At 49.5% G+C, this 11783-nt stretch overlaps 1 protein-coding gene across 1 annotated transcript; it reads right to left on the bottom strand.

Moving 5' to 3' along the window:
- Nucleotides 1-4648: 4648 nt before the first annotated feature.
- C11H15orf61 (chromosome 11 C15orf61 homolog) lies at nt 4649-10013 on the bottom strand. Its single transcript, XM_062206195.1, has 2 exons — nt 9650-10013; nt 4649-4868 (listed from the first exon to the last, which is right to left on the bottom strand). The coding sequence occupies exons 1-2, from the start codon at nt 10002-10004 to the stop codon at nt 4741-4743; spliced, it is 483 nt and encodes a 160-aa protein (XP_062062179.1). The 5' UTR covers nt 10005-10013; the 3' UTR covers nt 4649-4740.
- Between the last annotated feature and the right edge of the window lie 1770 nt (nt 10014-11783).

Here is an 11783-nt window from a genome sequence, read left to right as displayed (position 1 = left end):
TCCCCAAACACCTGCGACAACCAGGGCTCGGCCAGGCCAAGGTCGGGAGCCAGGAACTCCATCTGGGTGGCAGAGACCCAGGTGCTTGATCCATCTCTGCACATCAACAGGAAGCTGGATCAGCAGCACAGGAACCAGGCCTCAGCCAGGCTCTCTGATATGGAATACATCAAGTGGCCCCCCTCCTCCTTCCTCTGGCTGAATGATATTCCACTGTGTGACAATGCCACATTGTGTGTGTTCACCAACGAACGGAGAGCTCTTTTCACTTTTTTGCTAGTGTGATCAATGCTGATAAGAACACTTGTGTAGAACTGTTTGTGTGAATATACATTTTCAATTCTCTAGGATACCAAGGAGAATTAATGCATCACATGGGAATCCCATGTTTCATATTTTGAGGAACTTCCAAACGTTTCCAAGGTTGCCTCATTAGGTTACATCCCCACTAGCTATGTGTAAGGGTTCCAATTTTTCCACATCCTTGCTCATCTATCTTTTGTATTAAGTCATCCTAGTGGATACGACATGGGATCTCACCATGGTCTGATTTGCATTGCCCTAGTTATTAATTTTCAATATATTTTCAGGTGTTATCATATATATCTTTGGAGAAATGTCTGCTCAAATCCAGTTTTCAATAACTCTGTTTTGAGTTCTTTATGTATTTTGGATAGAACTCCCTTATCAGATATATAAACTGCAAATATCTCCTCACATTCTGTGCGTTTTCATTTTGATAGTGTCCTTTAAAACATAAGGGGTTTTAATTTTGATGAAATCCAATTTATCTATATTTTTATCATTTGCTTTTACTTGTATCCTTTCCCAAAGTATGGTAATTTTGTAGTCTCTCTGAGAGATCACAGATCATCTACTAAAAGCTAACTTTTAGAAGTATACTTATTAAAAAAAATCACCCAGATTTATCTTATCCCAGTTGTGTCAGTACCCTCAATTAGGACAGAATTCTGAATATTAGCCAGTTGGCCAAGTGTAATAGCTAACTATTTTAGCTGCAATTTTGTTAAAATAAAACTAATTCAATATCTAATCTCCAAATTGATATTTTAAGAATCCTCTGTGCACTGTGGTCACTATGAATAACATTTATTGTTGGGAAAGCTCTGTGAGCTCATGTGTCAAGCATGTAAAATGGCATGAAAGTATAGTAAGATTTGTGTTCTATCGATTGTATAGCTTAAGTCATTTTTCATCACTAACATAAGATTTAATAAGTATAAGTAGTTAAAGATTCTGACTTGGCACTAGCCATTAGCATGTAATTGAACTAGTAAAAAAGATCAGTTAAAGCTGTGTTGATTACCACCTTATCTTTGAAAGGCAATTAAAGACCTCAATCATTGCAGCAAGATTTGATTGTGCAGCCTCTATTGGACATTGATCTTTCAGCAAAGTGCGGTTACATTTTCCATTAATTTACAGTAACACAGTTTAACTCCGACACCCTAGACTGTTGACCGAGGTGAGATGTAATGCGAAGGACCTGCTTAGGTAAAGATGCCCCCAAACGCCGTTACTGTCCGAAGGGTAAGTGATGAAAAAGAGCAGACACCTGATCTACCAGCTTTAGGATAAGGTTTCTGTTATCTGCATCAGCTCTGAAGTAGAGCGGAACCAAGAGCCTTGCCTTTATGTCATCCCACTCATTTAAACAATTATTCATTCTTCAGTACAATCAGAAGATACTTCAGGAAGAATTAAGAGGTGTTTTGTGCTTTGTAATTACGACTGAGCATAAAAATGGCATGTAATAAAATATACTTTAAAATAAATATGGGCAATAATTTAAAATGTTCTAGTATTTACTTGTCAACAATTGGCAAAACATCAAATTACTGACTAAATTTGTGTGATGAGAAAAATGATAACTGTCCTTTTGATATGTTAGGGCATCAGCAGTGACAAGTGAGGGACTTTCCCATGGGAAACCTCTTTAATGCTCCCAGCGCATTACTGCTTCTTTCCAGTGGTTCCTAACTTATGCAGAAACTCTAGAAATGTCTTCCAATGCTCTATCATTGGTTTGTACAGAAATAACAAGAGGAAAGAAGGTTGTACACTAAAAGCACATCTTCATTTTTTTTTTTAAGTTTTGCCTGCATTATTTTAAAGACCAAAGCCCATTAAAGAAGTATAGGCAGAAAACTCAAATTAAGGCTTCATTAACTAAAAAAACTCCTGATCTCCAGAAAGACAGAGACCACTCGGATCCTTCTTTGCCACTGGGGACAGGTAGGCATGTGCAGACTCGCTCACGCCAGACACCGAGGGTGTTCCCATTCACCTTACTTTTGAAAACCTTTCATGGATGAATTCTTTTAAATGGAAACATCTGAAACAGAAGAGTGTAGATTACAAAAACAGAGCTTTCACTGATACAAGTAAAACTGGCGTGTGCTTACGAGCCTTTTCATGATAACATTTTAAGTAGAAAGATCTCTTGTTTAGTTCTCAGATTACAGATGGAAAAACTTAAGACGCACAGGAGCAGAGAGTAGAGTATTGGTCTCAGGTCAAAAAGTAATACAGCACTGACACTAAATATAGGCTCCACTTCTCAATTCCATCATTTACACTTTATCCCTTTAGGGCCAAGATGCTTCGTTTTCACCTTTTTGCTAGTGTGGACAACTTCAAAGGACAAAACATAAAGCATTGCTATTCCATGGGAAGCGATTTTCAGACTAAAGGATTCACTCCAGGACTTGGATGCAACGGACGATGTTTTAATTTCTGAACTATGACCCCAGCCATCACCGAATTCACCCTCACCCTTCACTCTGCTCAACCCCTCAGGAGCAAGGGGTCTATCGATTTTCATGTAATACAAGAAAATAGTACATTTGCTTAATTGTCACACAGTGGGCATACCAGACAAGAAATCAAGGCTCTATTTAATGCTGCAAGCAGCAGAGAATTACAGAGATCAATAGGGCAGTTTGTCAAAGATGTTCTCCAAGGAGACCCACCTATCACCATATGGACAACAAGTCACACTGGCTCTAACTATCGAAAAACAGGTGAGCAGCGTCAGCAGTGCAAATTATCAGAAATCAAACGGGCCAGTGTGAAAAGAGGTGCAACTCCACTGAAAAGCTGTATTTATAGCCTGGTAATTAAAACCCATTTTATCAGCCTTGTGTTGGAACCAAAGCTTTTAACGGCAAGTATTGACGAGACCGGCAGCAATGAATGAGCAGTATTTGACTTAAAACTTATGAGCTATAGTTATTTAACTTTGCCCACTACAGAGGAAATCAGTTCTAGCCTTCCTTGCAAAATGCTAATCAGTCAGTTTTATTATTAATGAAGCTTAATGTAACACTATCTCCTTTGTGGAAGCCATTCATTTAACTAATGTCAAGGATATTCTTCTGGACTAAATATATTGGCATAAGTACTTCTTTGATTAAAGTGTTATTTAGAATTGCTTTTAGACAAGCGAACACTGCATACATTGGAAGAACTGTTCACTCTCCGTGGTGCACTTCAAATGACTACCTTTACCAACCCAGTTTGCATTGCTCAGTTATTCTGAAGCTTGCACCTCAATCACTTCCACTCACTTTCCCCACCCACTTGCCAGGAGAAAGCATCCAAAAGTCGGTGAGGCTACATTTTATAAAACGTTTTACCACGAAGATGCATAAATGTTGCTGAGTATCAGCAACACATTAACATAAAATGATATATAATGTATGTTTGTAATTATGGGAGAGATCATAAATCTTAAACACCCATTGGTTTAGAAATTAAATAGTAATACTTAGTTCTCCCTAAATTACTCCAAATTTCTGAAATTTACCATTCGTCAGGGTATTTTGTGACTACCCCCAAGGATAAATTTTTTTTAATGACTCTGCTTTCAAAAATGCAATTAACTTAATAAAATTCTAATGCAGAAGTGCCGTTGGGTCTTTAAAATTTCAGCCCACTCCCCATGGCCAATGTCTATGGATGGGTACTATTTTTCAGTTAATTGCTTTTATAAACAATTACCAGATTTATTTTTCTGGGCCTGCCTGAGCAGCTGCAGTGGCCCGCTACTTCACCTTCTAGTGAGTCTTGACCGCGTTCCCCTTGCTGCCCCTAGGTGAGCCACCATTGCTGTGACTTTTTATAAAAGTACTATGGTGTTGGAGTCTTCAAACAAGAGGTCTGCATGTCCACCCCGCAGCCCCCATCACCTCCTCCAGGCGAAGGGCACAAGGCTTCCCGAACATTTTCACCAGAAAGCCTGGCAGCCGCGTGGCTGACATTTCACACTGCAATCAGATTCTCATCCAGTTCACCCTCTTATATTCTCTTCATCATGTGTCCTAACAGCCTCTACTTGTTTCTCCAGTGTTATGTAAAATAATTACCCCCCTTTTCAGTACAAGCATCTATATTTGCTCTTCAGAGTTGCTTTAAACTATTAATACCTAACTACAGCATCTAGATCTGTCATAGTCATTTTTCATCTGTAGTTTAACCTAGTTCTAGGAAAACGCTGGTGTGATACTTCAAGTGTCCGTAGTCCCCATCAGCTAACCAGGGGATGCCGTACATAACAAGGCCAAAAAACCTCTGCCTCTGGAGTGACCCATCTCCAAGAACCAGACAAAGCAGAAGGAGAAAAGTGTTTGCAAAAGTTTTATTTTGAAGGGATCAAAAATAAATATTGCATATACACAAGAGAAAAAGCCAGGTGTTTACATCCTCCCGGGCACACTGTCAGTACATGGCACCTTCATCTTCTTTATTCAGAAAATAAACCGTTATGGGTCCATAACTGGTATGGACAGTCTCTGTGACCCTGGCAAACAGCCAGGAGCCCAGTCCGTACAGCAAAGTTGGAATACCTAGAAAACAAATGTGTGGGTTATTTCCAAACAGCAATACTCATTCATCACACACCCACATTCCCAATCACGTAACGCTCTTCAGCAATGTCAACAGATGATAAAGTTACACAGATGATCAGAGAGGACTTGACACTCACCCTATGGTTATCTCAGAACTCCATCTCATCTAAGTTTGAGGAACTTGGCAGCACATATGTGAGCCTAAACATTTTTAAAGCTATGGAGAAGGCTGAATTTAATTCAAAGCACTTCACTAATTCATCCCCTTCAAATAATTTTATGAAGTCATTCTATATTCTTTTCACAAACAAGCAATCAGAGAAGAATATTCATTAATTTACTTGCAAATGTTTCTGATGATAAGCCTTGAGCTGAAATTAATAGGTCAACATTACTGATCTTTAAGCTAGATATTAACACTGATGGCTAAAGTAATTTTTGTACAACTTAGAAGGAAAAGAAACTGGGTCACACAGCTGTCTTTAAAACCTAAGGCAAAACCTAACTCTGGAGAGGATTTTAGCCTAAAAGGCATAAGAAACATTCTCATTAGTGTTTATGGGTTTGAAAACAACCTGGATTCAACGTCTTTGAAGGGGGCTACAGGAGACTCCAACATGCATCCCTTCTTTAGGATCTCGCCGTTGTTAAGACTTTGCTGCCTTGAGATCAGAGCAGGGATTAAGCACTCCCAGGCACGGCTACTGTGTTAGGCACAAAGCAAACTTTCACGATTCCTGTCTTTTCTCAAGGCACCTATTTAAAATCAGTGACTATGAACATGTTATAAAGGTATGTACAAAACCACAGGCACACGAATCTCCAGCAAACACTGTAGGCTCTGCACAAGTATTAATTTTGTTGCTCAGAATGGGACATGGACAGAATGTGACAATTTAAAAGAACAGCTGTACAACTGGAAAATCACCTTCCTTCTAGTTAATAGGGAAATCAACATACGCTCAGGATTGATCAAAGTGCTAACTTTTTTCCTTGTGTTTCTGCAAGAGACCATTTGCTGAGCTCTGCCCATTTTCAGTGTGTGACTGTGCTGGGCCACTGTGTGCTGCCTTCCAGCCGCTGTGATGCCAGGCGTTGATCAGGACACGCCTCACAGAGGACGAAGAGAAAAAATCCATGTCGGTTGGCACCTCCCTGTTTTTAGGAACAGACTGGGTGACAGGATGTCATTACCCAGGGCTCCCTGGACTCCCGACTCCTAGGAAAACTGTACAGTACAGGGCCTTCTTTGCCCTAGTAATGCCCCAAAGATTCTCTGAATGTCTCAAGGGAATGTTACCCCCCCAAAAAAAATCCATGAAAAATTACAACAATAAAGCAATTTATAAATAATTTATCCAAAAAGGAGAGAAAAAAAAGTGGCAGGAAGGTGGACAAGAACATGGAGAGGCAGAAGTGAGGAAAGAGCAGCAGAAGCGACTGAAATAAAAAAATATTCTTTTAATGCAATGTCACAGCTCCACAAGCTGAACACCAATGGAGTATGGAAGAAAAAAAAAGGGCCCTAGGAGAAACTACTAATTTTCTAAACATACAGTAAGATTTATACTATATGATTAATAACCCAATGTTAAAAATCTAAAGAATGGATGGTGAGCAACATTGAGAATTTTGTTTTATAATATTTATCAGCTTTCAGTTAAACACTTGCACTAAAAAATTCATAATTAAAAAAAATCACAGGGATGGTTAATTTTTTTTTCAGATAAAATGGATGACTGCTCAGACTACTAGTTTACTAATAACTACATTATCTCTTATTAAAAACAACTAGGAACCATGATCAGGAATAAGAGTTGTCATATTATCAGTCAGAAATTCTTTCTTTTTAGCCATCTATTTATTTAATGCATACTAACACACTAAATGGAAAAATTTTGCCACCTATGTCATTTATGCACTTAAAAAAAGCTTCTCCATCTCTAACATATGTGCTTTAAAGTCTGCAAGAGTCCAAGAAAAATTCTCATTTTTCCAAACTATTTGAAACCCATCATAACACCAAAATGAACTTGAAAGTCAATTCTCTGCATAATAATTCATTTTGAGTCAGCTGAACAGTAGGTAAACCACTGTCAAATTAAGCACTTAAAAAAAATTAGAACGTGGTAGTAAGTCTCCAATTACCCATTCCTTCCAATGGTAAGCTGCTTTCCTCACTCTCAATCTACTTCCCAGCAGGACGCCCAGGCTGACAGACCATCAGTAACATGTCAGCTTCCACTGAAGGGAGCGCAGAGGGGACGGCACGAGTGGCACCCAGAGATCGTCATTATTTACAAAACGGAAAGTGAGGGGCTCTGATAATTACTAACGTGGACGGGGGGAGGAGGAATAGACTCTCTAAGTGCTCTTATTAGTAGAATATGTACTTGATGGTCCGGGGGAGGGGGGAATTATCCATCCCAGGGCAGGGAAGGAACCCTTCATCTAATTCACACAAAAACAAAACAGAAACATCATCAAACTGCCGAGGCATCCTTTCAAAAAGCCCGGAAAAAATTTCCCTGTAACAGGGTAGGCCAATTTGCATGCAAGAGTAACACGTTCTCCTCTTTGTTCTGTTAGAAATTCTTCATTTGAGCAGGATTTTCAGAATTTCCAGAGGACAATCAAATCACTCATATAAAAAAACCTACAAAAACGGTTGTTTCTTTTCTCAGAAGCCTTTGCTTTTCTACACAGGGAATGCCCTGGGGATTATCCTACTTTAAAAAATGTTTTTAGTATGCATATCTGAATAGAGAAGCCCTGAACATGACAGTGACCTCAGACGACATGTTTTTCAATTGTGACAACTTTTCTAAACAAGCCATTCAGTTATTCCTGGACTTCTTCCGATTCTGAAAATGCTAGACTAAACTTACTCTTGAATCCAGTCATCCCGCCAGTCTCCCTAAATAATTCTGAATTGCATCCTCTAAGTCACCTCGCCCTTCAACTTCGGTCAGTCTCAGAAGAGGTGGCTATGCCTGCACGGTCCCTGGAGCTCACAGCGAGATAAGCGCGCCTGTACAGGGCCACGGCTGCTACACCATCCTCCCCTCCGGGTCTCAGCTCAGCGGCATCCCTGGGCTGGCAGCCGCGGCTCCAGACCCGGTGACCCAGAGAGCAGAAACACACAGGCCGCATGCAAACCTCACGAGCGCAGCCGCACAGGGCCTCGCTTCCAACCTGGCTCCCCCCCCAAAAAATTTAAAAATGGAAAAAAAGGGGGGGGGGGGCTTGGGTCACATGTTCAGCCGCCAAGACCAGATTCTGAATTATTGAGATATGGGCTAATTTTTTTTTTTTTTAATAACAACGTTTACGTTTCCCGGGTCCTGCCCAGGTTCGCGTGTCCTTCTCTCCAGGGAGAGCAAACACTCCAGAATTGAGATATTCCCACGGAACCTCGCCAGCGGCAGCGAGCAGAGGCCTAGCGCCCGAGGCGGCCGCCGCGTCGGGCCGAGTGCGGGGCGTCTGCGGTGAAGCCAACTCGCAGGGGGTTCACGGCAAGAAAACAGAAACTTGGACCGCAACCGCCCCGCCAGGAGCCGGCCGGGGGCCACCCGCCGGGGGCGTCTCCGTGCACCCCTCTCCCTGGGCCTCCCGGGCGGCGCGGGCCGGACGGGGGCCGGGGCGGGGGCGCGGGGGTCCGAGGGCCGGGGCGGGGGCGCGGGGTCCGAGGGCTCGGGGGTCCGAGGGCCGGGGGCGGGGGCGCGGGGTCCGAGGGCCGGGGCGGGGGCGCGGGGTCCGAGGGCTCGGGGGTCCGAGGGCCGGGGGCGGGGGCGCGGGGTCCGAGGGCTCGGGGGTCCGAGGGCCGGGGGCGGGGGCGCGGGGTCCGAGGGGCCGGGGCGGGGGCGCGGGGTCCGAGGGCTCGGGGGTCCGAGGGCCGGGGGCGGGGGCGCGGGGTCCGAGGGCTCGGGGGTCCGAGGGCCGGGGGCGGGGGCGCGGGGTCCGAGAGCCGGGGCGGGGGCTCGGGGGTCCGAGGAGCCGGGGGCGGGGGCGCGGGGGTCCGAGAGCCGGGGGCGGGGGCTCGGGGGTCCGAGGAGCCGGGGGCGGGGGCGCGGGGGTCCGAGGGCCGGGGCTGGGGGCGCGGGGTCCGAGGGCCGGGGCTGGGGGCGCGGGGTCCGAGGGGCCGGGGCTGGGGGCGCGGGGTCCGAGGGCTGGGGCGCCTGCGGGAGGGCGTCGCGGGCCGGACGGGGGGCCGGGGCGGGAGCTCGGGGTCCGAGGGGCCGGGGCGGACGGGGGCCGGGGCGGGCGGGGGCTCGGGGGTCCGAGGGCCGGGGGCGGGGGCGCGGGGGTCCGAGGGCCGGGGCGGGGGCTCGGGGTTCCGAGGGGCCGGGGCGGGGGCTCGGGGGTCCGAGGGCCGGGGGCGGGGGCGCGGGGGTCCGAGGGCCGGGGGCGGGGGCTCGGGGGTCCGAGGGGGCGGGGGCGCGGGGTCCGAGGGGCCGGGGCTGGGGGCGCGGGGTCCGAGGGCTGGGGCGCCTGCGGGGGGCGTCGCGGGCCGGACGGGGGGCCGGGGCGGACGGGGGGGCCGGGGCGGACGGGGGCCGGGGCGGACGGGGGCTCGGGGTCCGAGGGGCCGGGGGCGCCTGCGGGGGGCGACGCGGGCCAGACGGGGGGCCCGGGGCGGGAGCGCGGGGGTCCGAGGGGCCTGGCCGGGGCCTGGGGTCCTAGGGGCCGGGCGCCTGCGGGGGGCGTCGCGGGCCGGGGCGGGAGCGCGGGGTCCGAGGGGCCGCGGGCCGGACGGGGCGGCGCGGGGCGGCGCTCACCCAGGTTGACGACCTTGAGCGCCGTGAAGAGGCGGTTCTGCCGGGCCAGGTCCTGCCAGGGCGCCTTGGAGCAGTGGTACTTGATGAAGGGGAAGCAGCCGGTGCGCAGGACGTGGTAGTTGGCGCCCTGCACGGGCCAGTTGAAGTGCGACAGGCCGAACTGGTCGTTGCGGACGGCACTGTAGGGCACGCAGAAGGAGGTCCAGTGCGGCAGGCGCCGCTGCAGCAGGTGCCGCGTCAGCACCTCGGACGCGCGGGGCTTCGGGCGGGAGGCGGCGCCCGCCGCCCAGGGGCCGGACCGCGGCAGCAGCAGCAGCCGCAGCGCGGCCTCGTGGACCCTCCGCAGGGCCTCCATGGCCGGCGCGCCCGCCCGTGCCCGCGGACGCCGCGGGGCGCGTACCTCTGGGGGCGGGGCCGGCGGCGCGCGTACCTCTGGGGGCGGGGCCGGCGGCGCGCGAGAGCCCCGGGGCGCGCGTGCGCGCGGCGCGTGCGCACGGAGGGCCGGCGCGGGCGGGGACGGGAGGGTTGGGCCGTGGGGCCTGCGGTGGGCAGTGGTGACCTGGGTGAGGGAGACGCTCAGGGAGGCGCTGTCCCGAGAGGAAGGTGAAGGGGTGTGACAAACTTCTTCAGGACCCTGGGCTGCGGTGTTGAAGCCCCTCAGGGTGTCTTCAGGAGAGGGAGTTAAAAGCCGAGCCCCAAGTTGGAAAGAAAAAGTTTATTTTGGAAAATAAGTGCCCCCGCGTTAACAGCCTTCATGACCCACCATCACTCACTACCGATCTATCGCTTTAGTAAAAGCTTTTTCTCAAACGTTGCAGCTTCTTGAGGTAGTGCCCCACAGACACGCTTTCTTTCCAAAGAAACATTTCCTTAAAAAATTTTTTTTTTAAATTTATTTGTTTGAAAGGCAGAGAGACGGAGCGAGAGACCTTCCAAACGCTGGGTCACTCCCCAAATGGCCGCTCGGTTGGGGCTGGGCCAGGCCGCAGCGGGGAATCAGGAGCTCCATCCGGGTCTCCCGCGTGGGTGCCGGGCCACCAGCATCCGGGGCCTTCCCAGATCCGGGTCTCCCGTGTGGGTGCTGAGGCCACCAGCATCCGGGGCCTTCCCAGATCCGGGTCTCCCGCGTGGGTGCCGGGGCCACCAGCATCCGGGGCCTTCCCAGATCCGGGTCTCCCGCGTGGGTGCTGGGGCCACCAGCATCCGGGGCCTTCCCAGATCCGGGTCTCCCGTGAGGGTGCCGAGGCCACCAGCATCCGGAGCCTTCCCAGATCCGGATCTCCCATGAGGGTGCCGAGGCCACCAGCATCCGGGGCCTTCCTGGACACGTGAGCAGGGAACTGGATGAAGCACCAAGCAGCCGGCTGGCCCGGGAAGCAATTCCGCTTAATTCTGAACTCCTCTTGCCTGGTGAAGGCGACGAGTCCGGCAAGGCAGTTGCGTGTCAGTACCACGTGACAAGGGCCGTCGTGGTTGAAAACCCAAGGTGGTGTGAGATGCCTCGGCTGGTTTTTCTGTCCTCCCATTGTTCTTGCGTCAGCCCACAGACACTGCGCAAACACCCACGCGGATGTGCCCGATCTTGAAGGGCCTTGTAGTCATGCAAATACTTTGAATTTTGAATAGGATTTCCTTTTAGATAATAGTTTCTAAAAGACCCAGCTCCGGCCGTTGCGGCCATCTGGGGAGTGAACCAATGCATGGAGGACTTCTCTCTCTCTCTCTCTCTCTCTCTCTCTCTCTCTCTGTGCCTCTCTGTAACTCTGCCTTTCAAATAACTCTGCCTTTAAAAAAAAAAAAAGGTTCTAAGTGGAGATGTGATGTGATTCTGTTTGTACAGGTATGAGAGAGGGAGGCTAAGCTGGGAAGCCAGGAGGTGACAGCATAAATTAAATCGAGGAGTGGGCCTTGTGGTGCCCTGGGCTGACTGGGATCCTGGGATCCCAGACAGCGGTGCCTGGTTTGAGTGCCGGCTCCTCTGCTTCCGATCCCGCTCCCTGCAAACGTGCCTGAAGCAGTGGACACTGGCCCATGGATTTGGGACCCTGCCGCCTAAATGGGGGACCATAGAGTTCCTGGCTCCTGGCTTTGGTGTGGCCCACTACCTGCTGCTGCAGGAACCTGAGGAGTGAAC

Source organism: Lepus europaeus, chromosome 11, assembly GCF_033115175.1.
Source record: "Lepus europaeus isolate LE1 chromosome 11, mLepTim1.pri, whole genome shotgun sequence".
In the NCBI taxonomy this organism is placed as follows: domain Eukaryota; kingdom Metazoa; phylum Chordata; class Mammalia; order Lagomorpha; family Leporidae; genus Lepus; species Lepus europaeus.
The sequence above is the reverse complement of the archived record's forward strand: the minus strand, read 5'-3'. Positions and strand labels throughout refer to the sequence as shown.